General features: G+C 45.2%; 1 protein-coding gene across 2 annotated transcripts in view; it reads left to right on the forward strand.

The window, feature by feature from the left end:
- AMOTL1 (angiomotin like 1) overlaps positions 1-17,314 on the forward strand; it is a 431,088-nt gene that overhangs the window by 364,997 nt on the left and 48,777 nt on the right. For both annotated transcript variants that reach the window (XM_078656975.1, XM_078656976.1), the window contains 2 exons: positions 1,164-1,250; positions 13,294-13,439. In XM_078656975.1, coding sequence (XP_078513101.1) covers positions 1,164-1,250; positions 13,294-13,439 — 233 coding nt within the window. The remainder of the gene's footprint in view (positions 1-1,163; positions 1,251-13,293; positions 13,440-17,314) is intronic.

The raw sequence follows: 17,314 nt of genomic DNA on the forward strand, positions 1-17,314 counted from the left end.
GTTTTAGGCAATCGGATTTCTTTTTCGTTCATATGTTGCTACTGGGACTCTTTCAATAACTGAGTTGTCAATATAGTCTTTTCCCCTTAGTTCAAAACATATTGTTCAGATTTGTACCAGCTCTCTGAAGGAACTCATTTTGAACTCTGTTCTGTTTTTTGCCAGGTTTGTTTCCCATATGTTCTGCAGTTTTTTCTGTTGAGCATAGTGCCTTTGGGACTGCGGTTAGCAAATACAAGTTGTGCTCCTCTCTATACTTTTGCCTTATTTAAACAATCTAACGAAACCTGGCAACTAATTTGAATATAGTCGAGCACTTTTCTTGAAATCTTGCATGCACATTTGTCAGACTGAGCCACAGTTTATAGCCTTAAAAATACACTATTTGTTTGCTATGAATGTATTTATGTATGCATATGATATTTCTCAAGTGCAAACCTAGCCAAAAGGCAGCGGGGTTCTGTACATGGTCAAAGGCAAGCGTGAAATCGACGAGTAGTAGAAGAGGAATCTGAGTTGTGGTCGGCTGTTTACTGCATCTCAACCATAACTTTAGAGTTGTTTTCGCCAACTGTCCTGTAAGTCGAGTACCTGAATTCAGAAGCAGTTAACTTTTTTTGATCTTGGAATATCCTGATGCTAACTATATCATTGTAGTATAATGGCCACGAGGTTAAAAAGACTCAAGGAAAACAGAAATTCATGAACCTGAACAATGTATCACTGATGGCTGTTTACGCCTGGCAGATTTACAAAGGCACAAGAAACTCCCTACACCTCATTCCAACTGGAACAGTATCTTCATTTTCTTTGGAGACCGGATTAATTTGTGTATATTCATTTATACTTCTGGTATGGGCTGTGTTAAAAACCATTATTCATCATAACCATTTAGAAATGTGACTACTACATTTCAATGTTTGTAAGTGGGTTGCCAGACTGACCAACCACCAACTACTGATGGAAAAGGAGAAAGGCGGGCGTGTCTGTTTGGGGATCTTTGGACCAACACTGCCTGGTTTCTTCATAGACCAGTCATTTTCAGCCAATCTATTTATACCTCTTTGTTGGGATATATTTGATCCCGTGCTATGTTGCTGTTGGCCTGCTTCTCTTTTACACAGTACTTATATTTACTGAAAGTGTTTCCTGTTTCTTCCTAGAGCGCCTCGAGACTGCCAGCAGGCAGCTTGCCAGGCGAGATTACGAGGGGCACGAAGAGTGGGCCCAGGAGCAGAATGCGTCGCAGAGTGAGTATTACATTCTTGTGCTCTTGCTTTTAAAAATGTAACTCAGTACTCACATAAGTTGTGCGGTAGATGAAGTAATTTTGTAAAAGTAGGTTCAACTCTGCAAAGTAACGTAGGTATATAAATTGAGATGCAGTGTGCTATTTCTTTTACTACTTGTGAAATAGAATCCCTACGGTATATCAGACAAAAGAGCGTCTTATATTTACTTGTTGTTCATACTCCTTTCGTATTGTTTAAGTGATGTAAATATCTGGTGTTATTACTAACCAGTTACATGGCAGTTGCTTCACCAACCTCTTAAGGATGGAAGGCTGAATTGGCCTTGCCAGGATTTCATGACTTTCCGCTCACAGTAGATTTCAGAGATGAGCATTGGCTCACTGAGACATCTGACTGTCTTAATTTCTTTTGCCTTCAAAGGCTCAGGCCTTGAATTTGAATTTTGAATTTTTAAAAATTTATAAAGCGCACGTTCACAATGCAGTTTCATGGCGCTAGAGGGGTTCCTGGGCTAGAAAGAATACAGCAGACTATAGACTAAAAGCCTGCTGAAACAAAAAAGTCTTAAGGGACTTACGAAACTCCATGTAAGATGGGGAGAGTCTAATGTGGGGAGGGAGGGTATTCCAGAAGATTGACGCAAGGACCGCAAATTTCTGGCCGCCCGATCTTTGTTTCTTGAAGCGCGGAATGACTAGTAGGGATTTCGTGGATGAGCGAAGATCTCTAGGAGGGCAGTAGTTGATAATGGCGGAATTGATAAAGGCAGGAGCCGTGCCCATCCGGGCTTGATAAGTAAGACATCCGAGTTTGAACAGGGCCCGTTGCTTAATGGGAAGCCAGTGAAGAGCAATAAGGAGGGGTGACGAGTGATGAAATTTAGATAGGCCATGTACCAGGCGGGCTGCCTGGTTCTGCACCAGCTGAAGGCGTTGAAGTGCATAGGCGGGAGCACCATTGTAAATGATGTTAGAATAGTCGATCTTAGATAAGACCATGGCCATTACGATCAGTTTAAGTGCAGAGGGAGAGAAAAACCGGGAAACTTTTCTGATAATACGCAGGGTGAAGAAACAGGAAGAGACCACAGAACTAATATGGGAGTGAAGTGTCAAATGATGATTAAGTGTGATGCCAAGGGTCTTAACTGAATGAGAAGGGGTGGGGGGTGGGCTAAGGGAGGGGGGCCAGAAGGAGGGGGACCAAGGGTTGCCACTGCCACCCGTCAGAATCAGCTCAGTTTTATCCGGGTTGAGTTTAAGGTGGTTTGCGTTCATCCAATCCCGGATAAACAGCATGACAGACTGGAAGGCAGTGACACCTAGTAAGGGAGAGGAAAAATTAAAAATAAACTGGAGGTCATCAGCGTAGTTGTACACTGTGACCTCCATTTGTTGTAATGCGAAAATAAAAGGGAAAATATATAGGTTGAATAGAAGGGGGGAAAGAGAGGAGCCCTGAGGGACACCGCATTGCACCCTAAGGGGCGGGGCGAAGAATTCGGCCAGATGCACGGCCTGGGTCCGGTCAGCTAGGAAGGAGCCTATCCAAGTCAGTGCCTGTCCTCCTATGCCAACTGCCTTGACACGGGACAGGAGAATGGTATGGTCCACCGTGTCAAAAGCGGCGGACAAATCAAGGAGGACCAAGGCCTGAGAGGTATTGGTATCGAGCCCCTCCCTAAGTTGGTCCATGACCGAAATGACCACCTTCTCAGTGGAGTGGCGGGGGCGAAAGCCCGCCTGGCACGGAGCAAGGTAGTTACTGTCCTCTATGAAGGTGCTGAGTACCTGGGTGACATAGGACTCAGCTACCGTGGCCAGGTAGGGGAGAAGGGATATCGGGCGGTAGTTTGCCGGAGAGGAAGGGTCGCCCCCGTTTTTTTCAGTATAGGAAAGATTGTTGCAGTTTTAAAGGAGGCAGGGACGACGCCATGCATAAGGCAATCATTAAGAAGGGTAAGAACAGGGGATGGGCAATTGGCAAAAATCTGATGAAGGATGCGTGCCGGGCAGATGTCAGCTGGAGAGCCCGACTTGACACGACTAAGAAGAGGGAGCAGGGATTCTCTAGTAAGTGGGGGAATGGAGGTGAGGGACGAATTATTGCCAGGAGGATGGGGGTGGGAGAAAGTGGGCGAGGGAGAGGGAATGTTGGCTTTAATGCTGACTATTTTATCAATAAAAAATTTGTTAAGTGAATCACATAGATCCTGAGAGGGAGGAATCTTAGGCAGAGTTCTGTCCGAAGATGCCAGCTCGTGGACGGTGGCAAAGATCTCACCCGGCTGGCTTTCTGCGGCTAGAATTCGCTCCGAAAAATAGTCTGTTTTGGCTACTAAGATGGCTTGTTTGTATTCACTGAGAGTGGTAGTGTAAACTTGTTTCAAGGTAGGGCAGTATGTTCGTCTCCAAGCTCGTTCAGCTTGCCGTAGCTCCAGTTTCTTGGCTTTGAGGCCAGGGCTAAACCACTTGTTGGCATTGTGGGTGCGGTTGATGGTTATTCACCTCAGAGGGGCCACAGGGTCACAGGCTTTGGTGAGCCAGCGGTCTAGGATGGAAGTCTGGGAGTGGGAGGTCAGGCCCGATAGATCCGGGCATGTAACAGCTAGCGAGTTGCACAAAGATGGAATGTCGACTCGGTTCCAATTTCTTGCCCGAGAGACTTGAGGGTAGGAGGGTGTAATTTTTTGGTTCAAGTCCAAGGCAAAAGCGAGCAGGGAATGATCTGACCATGGGCAGGGCGAAATGGTTGGGACAGAGGTCGGAATGTTTAGTGTCCATATCTGATCAAGGATATGGCCCCGGATGTGAGTGGGGCCTTGAACATGTTGGGTGAAGTTTAGGCTGAGAAGCAGTTGTGTGAAATCCTTGGATTTAGTATCCTCAGCAGGGTCAGTGGGCCAGAAATTAAAATCACCCAGAACGAGAACAGAGGCGCTATTGACTGCTAAGGTAGCCAATAGGTCCTGGAAGGCAGAAAGAAAACCTGGAGATGGTTGAGGTGGCCGATATGTTAATACGCAAGTGATTGGGATCTTGAAAGAAGTGGAGCGGGCTACAAGACAATCAGCTGCTGGTATCGTGGGCGATGTGAGTGTCTGAAAATGAAGTTCTTTACGGGCAATCAATGCTACCCCTCCGCCTGCTTTCGCCTCCGAGCGGTCTGAGCGGAGCATGGAATAATGAGGCGGGAGGGCTGCCAGGATGCTTGGTAGGGAGTCAGACCTGTACCATGTTTCGGTTAAAAACAATAAGTCCGGGGAGTCAGAGTCTAAGAGATCAAATATTTCGGTCTGATGCTTGACGGCTGACCTTGTATTCAGAAGGAGAGCGGCAATAGGAGGGGAGGAGGGAACAGGTGTGATAGACTTGGGGACAGCAATACCAAGGTGTTGAACGTAAGACAATGTTGCAGAGTTCAGTGGCCAGTTTTTATTGACGGCACACAGTTGTGTGGAGGTATATGTTAGGAATTGGGCATAGTGGCGTGCCGCTTGCCCCGGTCTGTCGCGGACGGGCGCAGACGGGCTAGCCTTTGGCGCGCCCGCTGCACCCGTCCGCTGCGCGTCCGGGGAAAGCACATTGTATTAAGGGAGGGAAAACGGAAGGGGCGTGTCCTGAAGTGGTGGGCGTGGCCAGTGGTGGGCGTGGCCAGTGGCCTCCGGGGAATGGCGGCGGCAATGTTATGGTCCGCAACAGCGATAGAATCCGCTGTGCGGGGCTGCCCAGAGCAGGGAAATGCTCAGGAAGAAGCGAGTGTGCAGATAAAAACACAGGTAATCATACAATTTTAAAAACAGCAGATCCTAGCGTTCTCCCGGCTTTCCGCCTCAGGAGATGGTGTGGCCTCTGGCTCGCGCTAGTGATCAGCGTGCTAAATACCTGCGGGGGGCGTGGCCTGAAGTGGTGGGCGTGGCCAGTGGCCTCCGGGGAATGGCGGCGGCAATGTAATGGTCCGCAACAGCGATAGAATCCGCTGTGCGGGGCTGCCCAGAGACCCTCCTTTGTCCTGGCACTGTTTAATGCTTTTTTAATGGGCTGTTAATACACTGTGAGAGATGAGCAGTTGTGTGTATCCCTCCTGGAGCATATCTTTGGCACTTCTCTCCTTGTATTAAGGCCAGGAGTTGCATGGTGTCCACAGTGTTCTTTTACTCGTTCCTCAGCTCCATTGTGTTGCGTGTTATTGAACGTAAAGGCTGCACATTTCAGAAGATGTTGTTCACTGTGTGTGTTTCACACTTCACTTCATCTGCCATTACTTTCTGGAGTAGGGCATTGAAGAACTAAATTGTTGCACCTTTGGGGGCAATGTGTGACTCTATATTCAGGTCGTTATTGTTGCCCCACAAAAATACTGCGCCTATTGCATCGCCAACCACTACATTGTAAAGGTACGTATGTATTTACTATCCTTAACTCCACATCTCCATATGCTACATTGACTTTGCAATGTAGCAGTTAGGCCTGTGTAGTACATGCAATATTTTTGTCATGAGATAGAACTCATGCAGTATAGTTGGGGAATGACATTGAGAGGCCTGCCACTCTCCAAGAGTGTGAACAGACCCCTGATCCTGGCCATCTATCATTCCTAGTTAAAGCATCAGTACCGGGGCTGGGACCCTTCCATCGGATGACAACATCCACAGTAGTCTACTCTACTGGAGCTGACCCTAAAGTTCTGGATTGGCCTAACACCAGGTTCCCCCCAGGCTCTCCTAGTGTCATAAGATGAGACATATCCCTGAGGTACGCATGGTACCCAACACCGGGGTTCTGCCGGGCTCTCCTTGGGTCATAAGATGAGACATATCCCTGAGGTACGCATGGTACCCAACACTGGGTTCCTCCGGGCTCTCCTTGGGTCAAAAGATGAGACATATCCCTGAGGTACGCATGGAACCCAACACTGGGGTTCTGCCGGGCTCGCCTTGGGTCATAAGATGAAAGATATCCCTGAGGTACGCATGATGCCCAACACCGGGTTTCCCCCAGGCTCTCCTTGGGTCATAAGATGAGGCATATCCCTGAGGTACGCATGGTACCCAACACCGGGGTTCTGCCGGGCTCGCCTTGGGTCATAAGATGACAGATATCCCTGAGGTACGCATGGTATCCAACACTGGGTTCCTCCAGGCTCTCCTTGGGTCAAAAGATGAGAGCTATCCCTGAGGCAACCATGGAACCTAGCAAAAGGGTTCCCCTGGGCTATCCTTGGTGCATAAGATGAGAAATATCCCTGAGGTACCCATGGTATCTAACACCGTACATCTGCCTGAGCTCCCTGCTGAGCCAGAGCCAGCCATAGGTCCTGACAAGGATGCACAGTGTCAATGCATCAGGCGCAGCACCCCCACTCAGAGCTAGTACAAATATTATACACTTTTATGCACAGTAATTTTTGGAAGTTTTTATTTATCCACCTTCCATTCCCGATCCTCTATTAAACATGAAGATTAACTGCAATATGATGTAGGTTTGCATCTACAAGTGAACCGTTTCAGGAACAGTTTGCCTACCACAATGTCGCGAGTAAGTATTATGACTTGTGCACAAAATAAACTAGCTGCATGTGAGTTTCAAGACGCAAACATCAATGCAATGATCAGCTCTTTGCAGAATGGAACGGGCTGAAATTGCAATGTTAAATTGAGTTGAGCTACACTTGGCTGCGAAGCGTGATTTGAGTTAACTGTTGTCATAGCTACACACATATAAACGTTCATACCGAAACAGTGGTTCACAACCTTCACTTCCATTACAATAAATTTTAGGATTCCTTTGTCAATTCAGTAGCAGCGAGTGACCATCCATTATTTCCGCTGGGGACTGGATGGCTGTCGTTGGTATAGATGTTACGGCGAGCGCGGAAAAGGCTGTCTAATATTTCAACGAACTCTGACTACGCTATGCATTTGTGACTCCATCATGTCTTTGTGCTTCAGTAATCCCACCAAGGCCTTTAATCTGAACAAAGTCATTAGATACAGGGTAAAACCTACCAAGTTTGGCATTGGGAATTTAACAACCTACCTCAAGGTCTGAACAGTAGGAAACTACTGATTGGACAATCAAACAAAATACAAAACGTGTAAGGGAGCGTGCTAAATGTTACTTCATGTCAGCATCATTCTCATTCCTGATTGAAGAGCATGACCTTGAACCAGATGCCTTCAGGACTCACTAACGCATGCAGCCGTCAAGCCACTAGTATAGTATATTGATTGAAAAAATGTATTAATGCTCAAATGCATGTCAGCCGAATGGGCATAGTGCAGTTTCACAATGGCTGATCTGTGTATTGGTGCTTAAGAGCGAAAGGATTTTGATGTCATTTATAAAATCATACATGAGTGGTTACAAGAGGATTGCTACCTCAATCAGATACACCACTTATGTCCTAGGAAGAGCAGGAGAGGGCAGAATTCTGTGTGGGAATCTCATTTCGCCAGACTCGTAATCAGGACCTATGTGTAATTTGCTATTTGAAAGCTGCTTTTATAAGACAGGACTTCTATAAATAGTGCCAGTAGACAGAAAACCCTGGATCCCAACATGCTTTATGGAACACTATTTGTACTTGAACAAGATTCATACCATATGCCCCCTTGTCGGGCTCCTCCTAGCCACCTATCCATAACATTCCACCTAATGTCTAGTAGCCCTTTTTTGGCGAAGTACATTGAAAGACCAGTCCAACACAACCTTCTGGTCAACACAAATGCAGCTTTCTGACCATTTTATGGACAGTACCGAGATGATGCGCTTTGCTTTTGTGATGCTACGCACATACCCATTCTCATCCTCCTGCTGCTCTAACTGACCTACAACGCGTCTTACCAGGCGGTGCTCATTTGGGCCCAATCCTGTAAACTGTCTCTATTCCTTCAACATAAGAAGATTCAACAGTGCGAGAATCTTCCATCCTATCTTCCTGACTTGTTAACCTTGATAACACTACCACTTTTCCTAGATAAGGATTAATGTTAATGTTATTTTTACTGGGTTATTGTAAAGTGCACAGCTACCTGAAGGCATCCAGGCGCTAGCTCCTAGTACCAGAACCTAGTCAACCCAATGGGAAAAAAACCAAGTCTTCAAGACCTTCCTAAAAGCCAGGAGACTAGGGGCCAGATGTAAGTGGCCCAATACCGGTCGGTAACGGCCGAAATGACCGAATTTCAGCCGTTACCGACCGGTATTGGGTTTTTGAGATGTAGGTGGCATTTTTTAAGGATTCGGTATTTTACTGAGTCGGTAATTTAAGGATTCGGTAAAATACCGAATTCTTAACCTACCGATTCGGTAAATTACCGAATCCAGGATGTAGGAAGCACTCAAGTTAGTGCATTCCTCAGTTAAGGATTCGTTATTTACCAACAAGTAGAAGTTGGTGGTAAATAATGAAAACCTTTGAAAAAGCATTTGTTTTGCTTTTCCAACAGTGCCATGTTGCAGACATACATGCCCTTAGGTCATGTATGTCTGCATCATGTGCACCCATGCACAATTGAGGGGTGCAACAGGGTGTCAAAGTGACACCCTGCCACCCTTCAATGTTTCCCCCAGTTACCGAATCGGTATTTACCGATTCGGTAATTGCCATTCATTCCTATGGGCCTCCAGGCCCATAGGAATGAATGGCAATTACCGAATCGGTAAATACCGATTCGGTAATTACCGAAACTTACCCATTCGGTAATTTTTTAGGAAAAATTACCTACATCCCATTTGCCTGTTCTTAAATACCGAACCGGTATGATTAGGTATTTAAGAATCGGTAATCTGGGATTACTTACATCTGGCCCTAGAGGAGGAAGGATGGAAAGAAGTAAATTAGTCCAAGTCTTGACAGCGCCCAAGATTAAACATCAGCCTCCTCAGTTAGCTTTTTCGAATTTGGGCACTGTCAGGAGCTTTGCACTGCAGGATCGAAGAGTTCTGCTGGGAAGATACCAGGCCAGCTTTTGTCTGAGGAAGGCAGTACCAGAATTTTGGGAAACCTTATAGGCTATACAGAGTGCTACTTGATCATCTTTGATAAGCATTTCACTGACATCACCGGGCAAAAATAGTTCAGCAATAGAAGTAAGCAAATGGTGTAACACACTACTTGAGCTCAGCCATGTTTTTTTGATGGGAATACTTCTGCCGAATAAAATCTTCTGAGCTGGGTGAGCTCATGTGCTAAGTGAGCTCTTCGGTTGTAGTTATTTTGAAATAAAATGTTTAATGAGAAGCTAAAGTCGGTAAGAGCCATGACTACTTGTTTTAACAATCATTGTCAAAGCCAGTAAGTCTGGGTTAAATGTGCTAACGCATGCAGCATTAGTATATTAGAGTACAATGCACAGGAGGAAGCCAGTAGCAGTATACAGAGAAGGTTATAGTTGTAAAGTGGTCTATTGTGCAGTGCAAGCACTTGAATGGCGTAAAAGCATGCATCCAACCAGTCAATAGTGTTAGTTGAAAAATAAATTCTCCACCGGGCTGAGCCACAACGTGCTTGACAAAGTGTGAAGCCAATGACAAAAAATGACTGGTAGAAGAAAGACAGTTGTTGAAAGAGGCGGGCCCAAAGCCCACTGGAACGACTTGCCCCTCCAGCTTCGAACAGCATCCTCCCTGGTGGACATCAGAAAGAAACTCAAGACCTTGCTCTTAAACAGAGAAGCCGCATCCCTAGCACTCAGATACCCATAGGGGTGACAGTCCTGCACTCTACAAATGCTTATTGATTGATTGATTGACTCTATGTGTATTGTTAGCAAAAGGTCTGTTTTACAACTGCAGTTTCAAAACTCAGACCTAAAAATGTGTACCTTTTTTCAGGCAAACAAGGTCCTTGCCTTCTTTATGGACCTGATTCTAAAAGCCACATGTTTGAAATAGAACTTAATTTGAGCAGGTGAATTCAAGTTGGATCCACCAGCATTTATTTTTGAGGATCAGCACCAATTTTTCCTCACCCATCTTTGATTCAGAGCAAGCAAGAGAAAAACACAAGAGGGAAAAAGATGAAGAGAAAGGAATAAAAACAGTGACGAATTGAGAAAGCAAGGAAGACCTTGGATAGTGCTGGCTGTGGACATCAAACAAAACTTTGGGCCCTGGCACGTACTTTTTTTTGTGTAACATTTTTTATTGGTGTTTTTAAATGAGTGTTAGTACAATTACGAATGGTGTTTTTAAGTCGGTGTTAGTACAACTACAAACTCAACAGACACAGAAGACACCAACATTGTGTGCATTTTCACATATTGTTTCATGACGTTTCTGCTAAAGCCTGTCTACAGCCATCCCACATCATAGCAAGAGAGGAGAGCGGTGATAACGTTTTTGTGGCCAGTACCCTGCAAAGTTTAGTTTGCCAAAGGAGGCAAACGAAGGGAGAAGAAGAGGAGCCCCCAAGGAGTGCCATTTCAGTAATTACGCATGAAGCCAGAGGCCGGACTGGACCCACACGGCACATTCTCAGCCGCCCAGCATCAAGGGAGTCCCAAAGGGACAGCTTAGCCACATCAAGGGGGTTGAGTAACAACTATGACCTCAAGGGATCCCAAACATCTCTCGGCTGGGAGGTCGATGGTAACTGTTCCGAATATATAGTCATTTGCTCTTGACAATATATTAAGTCCTGCAGTCGGTCCTTAAACTTAGGGGCCCTCCCCCTACCCCATCTACTTTTCCCAGTCTGTTTGGCCATCATCAACCCAAGTGAAATAAATCTTCTAACTGATACCTCCACGTCCTCCGTATAGCCTAGCAAAGCAATGAGTGGGGTGAGATTTAGTTGGGCACCCGTCATCTGTGTTCTCACGGCCACCCCAGGTGGAGGAAGTCGGCTCCCTCCACGCCGCATCTGTCACACCTGTCATTTGAAAATAAGCGTTACCTGAATAGTCTGGCTGGGGTGTAGTAGATACGGTGTAAGAACTTATAATGTTTAATACGTAGTCGGCTGCTGGTCCATATTCGCCCAGTTTGATGACAGCAGTAGAACCATTGTTTGTCGCTAAGGGATATTCTCAGCTCGGCATCCCAATCTAGTCGCAAACCTCCCTGTAATTCAGCCTGCTCTGATTGAGTGATACAATACAGCATTGACACTACTTGTTCAGGGTTAGAAATTGGGAGTAATGCATGTAAAGGGGTCAGTATGGGTGGTTCCGAAGGGAAATCAGTGGTGAATGCCCTAATGTTGTGCCTTAGTCTAATGTACAAGATACCTCCATCGTCGTAGGCATGTCAACCCCAAAGAAAGCCTCTCGACCCTGAAAGGTTCCCCCTTCGTACATGCCTCCCCATGTAGTCATGCCAGTCTTTTGAAGCATCTGCCGGCAGGCCACCTCGTGTGTCACTGGGGGCAGAGGGTGATAGGGTAGCAGCAGGAGCGTGGAGTAGAGCAGAGGATTATTTAACAATTTGGCTAATCCATGCCAAGCAGCAAAGGTGCAGGCAACCGTAGAGAAATCCGCATTTGTTTCATGAGAGCACGCCCCCAAAAATGCAATTTGGGGGCTGGTGCCATGTATCCCTGCTCTATGGCCTGGTGAGGCATAAAGGGGGTGGGGGGAGGGCCCGAAAACAGTATGCTGTGAAGTGTGCCTGGGCCAATAGGAAATATAGCTCCAGGGCTTCGAACCTCAATGACCACGTCCCATCATAATCTGGGTTGTTTTACTCCAAACGCCAAGCGAATGAGCTGTGTCTTTTAGAGTGGTGAAGAAGTGACAGCCTCGCGATAAGGGAATATTGAGAAAAAGATATAATAGTTTTGGTAATATGACCATCTTTATTAATGCTATGCGACCTGCTATCCATAAAGGCGTGGAGATCCATCGTGTGATGGAGTCCAACAGGACAGGGCAGGGCGTCCAGTGCCCTGCCTTTGACTGGAGTACAGTTTCATATGTTTCCAGTGTGGAAACTCCTTGCACGTGAAATGTCAGAAACTTGCAAGCTTGAGAGAGTTCACCAGCTTTTGCAGGTAGGTCTTCCTGTAAATGCCCACAAATCCACCCCTAACACGAAATCTACCACAAATGTAGAAATTCCACAATCTTGGAGAATTCCTCAATTTGCAGATGCACTTGGCACATGCTAAATTTCAACAGTCCGATAGGACTTTACATTTGCTAAGTGATAATTGTGTGCATCTACGCATTCAGCTTGGGTGTGAACTATTCTTTAATCAAGGAGCTAGTGTACAAAACACTGTCCTCCTCTGATGCAGTGGGCTGTAGACGGACCCGTCAATTCTTGGATTGTCTTTGGAAATTTTCAAATTCAGAATTTGCTTCTTTCATCGCAAACCTTCTTTAGTAACGTGGAGGTGATCTGGAGATTCCACTTAGTGGATGTATGTCGGGACCATGTGGACAATTCTTTTTAAGTATATTTATTTTCATGAAGCTTGTTCTATTTAAATGCATTCTGCAGCATCTCTGTTGCATGTCCAGTCAAGTAAGAGGAACTTATTAAGCGCACATATCACCATAGAGTCTCGTGCAGCTTTAAAGTAGGGCCTTTTGTGGAGACTTTCATGCCACAACGTGGAATTTGAGCTACATATTTCTCCCATCAGAACCATGGTATTAATAATTGTTGAACTCCCTTACAGTTGGTTTTGTGTGTTTGTGATGGCTTCTTGAGTCCAGTTGGGGCTGGTGTTAGTTCTTTTATAGTATATTAAAGTTCATCCTTGTAAAGGCGCGTCTCTGTCCCAATTGGCGGCTTGAGTTCCTCAGAGGTGCTCTTAATTGCATCAATTTTGAGCATAAAAGGAATATCACTTAAGGAACATAGTCTTCCCATGAAGGAGCCCTTTTCAGGCTCGAAAACAGTGCCAAGCTGAGCATTGTTTCAGTGTAACTGTTGTTACTAAAATCCACATTGGCCAGGGCTGTGAACACAGAGGTCCTGTAATAAAGCTAACAGCTGTTGCTTTTTCTTGAGTGCCAGAGGTAAGTTGGCCTGACTCCCAGATCCTTTTAGTTCTGATAGAGCTGGTCTTGTTTTTCTCTCGTTTCCAGACAAAGAGCACTTGAAAGAGAGGGAGAAGCTGGAAGCCGCGGTGACCACCCTGCGTGCCGCAAGTGAGGACCAGCGACGGCATATGGAGAGCCTTGACCAGGCGCTGGGTATCGCCCAGAGTAAAGTGGCCAGACTGGAAGAGGAGGTGAGCAGAGGCATGGTGTTTCTGTTTATATAGGAGGCATTGTAAATTGTAGAACAACGTCTTCTTTGTGCTTCCTTTATGCTCATTAATTTGCTGCCGGCCCAAGAAATGTAATCCTGCATGTCGCCACAGCGCTGTGGTGCAGCAGCAGTGCCTCAAGCTCCTGAGGTCTTACCTGACCATGTGACTTGTTGAAAGGTCAGTTAAAATCTAGGGCCATATGTATCATGCAATTTACCAGTCGCAAACAGCCTGATTCACAGAATCGGGCTGTTTGCGAACGATATAATGCATTTTGGTTTGTATGAATTCAAATTTGCGATCCTGTAACATGTTACCGAATCGCAAGTTGGAATTGCGAATACATACCAATTCGGTATTAGGAAGGGGCGTGCTAAGGGCATCCCTTCCTAATACCGAATCACAGTAGTATGTAGGAATGTTTTGTGACTGCAATGCGGTCGCAAAACATTCACATTTTACCATCTACTTCAAGTAGGTGGTAACCCAATCGCAAATGAGAAGTGCTCCCCAAGAGACCCCTTTCCCTTTGTGAATGTTCGTAAAAATGTTTTTTAAGAGCAGGCAGTGGTCCCACGGACCACTGCCTGATCTTGAAAAATAAAAAGAAAGGTTTTCATTTTTTTTTCCTTTAATGAAAACTGGCTGCATTAAAAAGAATTGATTGCTTTATTTAAAATCAGTCAAAGACATGGTGGTCTGCTGACCCCAGCAGGCCACCAACCCTTTGATTTTTGCGATTCCTAATGGGTCGGAAATTGCGACATGCCTCATTAATATTAATGAGGTAGGTCAATTAGCGAACCAATGAGAAATGCTAAATTATACTCATGGAGTTTCATACATTCAAATAGCGATTACCTAATCGCGATTCGCAGAGAATCACAATTAGATAGTCGCTATTTGAAATACTGATACATGTTGCTTATAGTCTATAGGATCTGTGCTAAAATTGCAACAATACATCTGGCCTTTAGCCAAGCAAGCCTGGGCCATGGACAAAGGCCCATAACATAGTTCCCTTGCGCTTCCCAGCATGGTGACAATTGACAAGGACTTGTTGACACTCATGACTTTGGCCCACATTATAATCATCGAACCACTGCTGAAATATTTGCTTATATGTTGTACATGTGCCTAAGTCATCCAGCACCCCTTAGTAAAATATGGTTTCACACTCTAATTTGTACTGCATTATGGGCCTGGTTCCAACTGGCCTGTAGAAGTACTAACTATGTGCAAACACCTGTTTGTGCCGAGATTGCAGTTGTAAATGGTACGATGTTCATCGCACCCAGTATTTATTGGTTGTAGTAAGGTTTGCATGCCTGGTGAACTTTGGCAGATCAAGATTTTGTTGCTGTAAAATCCAAAATCAACATGCTATTCCCCAAAAAGTAAGAATTGGTTCAAATTATAGCAACCGATAAATTCCAAATCCCAGGCCGTAGGTTTTGATGTGGTCCTATACATTCTGACTCTCTCTACTGCACAAAACCAAACACATGAGACGACGGGGGCTATGGAAGGCTAAAGAAGCTTTCCATGATGATAAGAGCTCCCAGTTTGATTGTGGGACATGGCGGCATTGACTAATGAACGATGCTGTGTCCTGGCAGCCCTGCAAGAGCAGCTGCGACACTCAGGGTTTGGTATGGCAGTCAGGGAGCACCATGCTTCATGATGCTTTTGGTAACAGTAGCAAGCTTGGCTTAAATAGGGCCTAATACATAAATCTGAATGCAGGTCATTGGGTGGGAAAAGTTGGAAGGGGGATTACTGTAAGTATACTACAATGTAGAGACCAAAGCATTGTTGCCCAGCATAACTTAACTACTCCTCTAAACAGTTCTTAAATTGAGCCGGTGCTTTCCAGTGCTCGGCACCGGCACTTAATTGTTAACACCTGGAATTACGACATCCTGCCACATGATTTCACTGTTTGTCTAAATTAGAGATGAACACAACAACAGTTGTTTATTAAATCAATATACATTAGAATTGACTAATACTTGAAGCCCAAGTATGGCTTTGGGGGCCTCGAACAGACTGAATTGTTACACTTATAGTGTGTGATGTTTGGTAGTTGTGTTGTTTCTGTCATTGGCGGCACTGGTAGGGACAATGGGTGAAGTGGCCTCCTGACGAGGGACCGGACTCTTATTTTGTTTTTTTACAAATTAAGCACTGCTCTAAAGCTGCACCTTACTTCACTTCTACTTTATTGTTACGGTCATCCTCATTGAGTTGTCCACCATCCCCAGCTCCTCTTCTTCTGTGTTGCCATAGCCCATCAGTTTTAGATTAGGGGAGTGGAGGGTGTAGAGACTGTGGGTGACTGTGAGTCATTGCAAGATGTAGTTAGCGATTAGTAGCATTTGTACCCCTAAAATATCTATTCCCAAGATGTGCCAGCTGTCTGCCAGAGCAGAGAAATCAATTTCCATTTCAACCGCAGTTACTTAAAGCCAGAAAAGCGTTCCACTGAAGCTTCAGAAAGTGGCTTTGGTCTATCGTTCCCATATTCACCCCCAGAACCCTAATCCCTTGTGCCTCCCACTTTTAATCCTTTTCTGTGAGACTACTTAAATCTCTGGATAGAAGATCCTCAGAATCAGTAGAAAGGGTAGCTACCTTAGAGTTGTTTTAATAGACATTAGCAGATTGCTACAGCTGCAGAGTGCAGCTTTGGCCACCACTAGTAAGTCGCACAAGCGGCTATTGATAGGAATATAATTAGGCGAAGAAGGCTCCGTGGAAAGGGGGCGCCCCATGTAGATCCGAATGTTTAAGCAATTTTTATTTGGCCTGTGCCAGTCAAAATGAAGTTAAGTGATTGCTTGTTGCCTGTAATATCACTTTTTATCATCCAAGGGCAATCTTTACGAGTTACGCTGAGCAGTATTCCTGGAGGTGATACCAGTCTGGGCAACTATGGGTGGTCCGGTGTTTGCAGGCCAAAAATTATATGATCCAGGCCTGTTTTCTAGGTTGAAAAGACTGGTTTGGTTTGCATCTGAACCCCAATCAACCCCCTCCAGCAAACAATGCTTCCCAGTGTCCCCGCAGCCTACTTGCTGCTACACTACCAACCTGACCCGCACCGCCCCCATGTAGATATTTGTCACTTAGTAAGGATAGGTGGTAAATCAGGGAAAACATGTTGATTTTCAGGTGGTATTTCAGTGCCCACATAGTTACTCCCCATTCCAGGGACTAAATGTTGTAATGGCTTTATTCAGGTCCAGGAATACTAGCCATAATTGTCATTCTTGGCCCCTGATGTACCCCCACCTAACTCCAAGCAACTCATAATGAGAGCCAAAAAGGTTATTTCTGCTCCCCACCAATGATGTGTGAATTTATTTACAGCTTTGCCATGATGGATCTCATACCATCAATGGCCCATATCTCAAGCCACCAAACCTATATTCATTGTTAAAAATTGTTAACTCTGTTGTCACACTGTTCTCAACAATCTCTTCGGTGGGAGGCATTGGAAGGCTATTGCTGTAGTGTTATAATTATCCTAAATATAGTGGATGTGGATCCTGAATTGTGAGCTACTGTTTACTAGTTGCTGAAGTTGTATGAGTGAAATATGTTGGGATGTTGGAAGTACTTATATGGGGGAGAGGGGGCGTGTGGGTTGAAAAGAGTGTCTTTGAGGTGGAGGTTTCTTTTTTCTAGTTATATTGGCAGATGTGTTGGTTGATCATTTTGTTCGCCAAGTTATTAATCAGAATGTCCTACAGAGATTGAAATGGAACAGTGTCCTTAGAATAGGCGGATGGGTTCCTCATCACTAGGATCAGCTTTAAAATGCTTTCTTTTGCATTGTGCATTAGCCCTTC

This window comes from Lissotriton helveticus, chromosome 8 (genome assembly GCF_964261635.1).
Source record: "Lissotriton helveticus chromosome 8, aLisHel1.1, whole genome shotgun sequence".
NCBI lineage: Eukaryota > Metazoa > Chordata > Amphibia > Caudata > Salamandridae > Lissotriton > Lissotriton helveticus.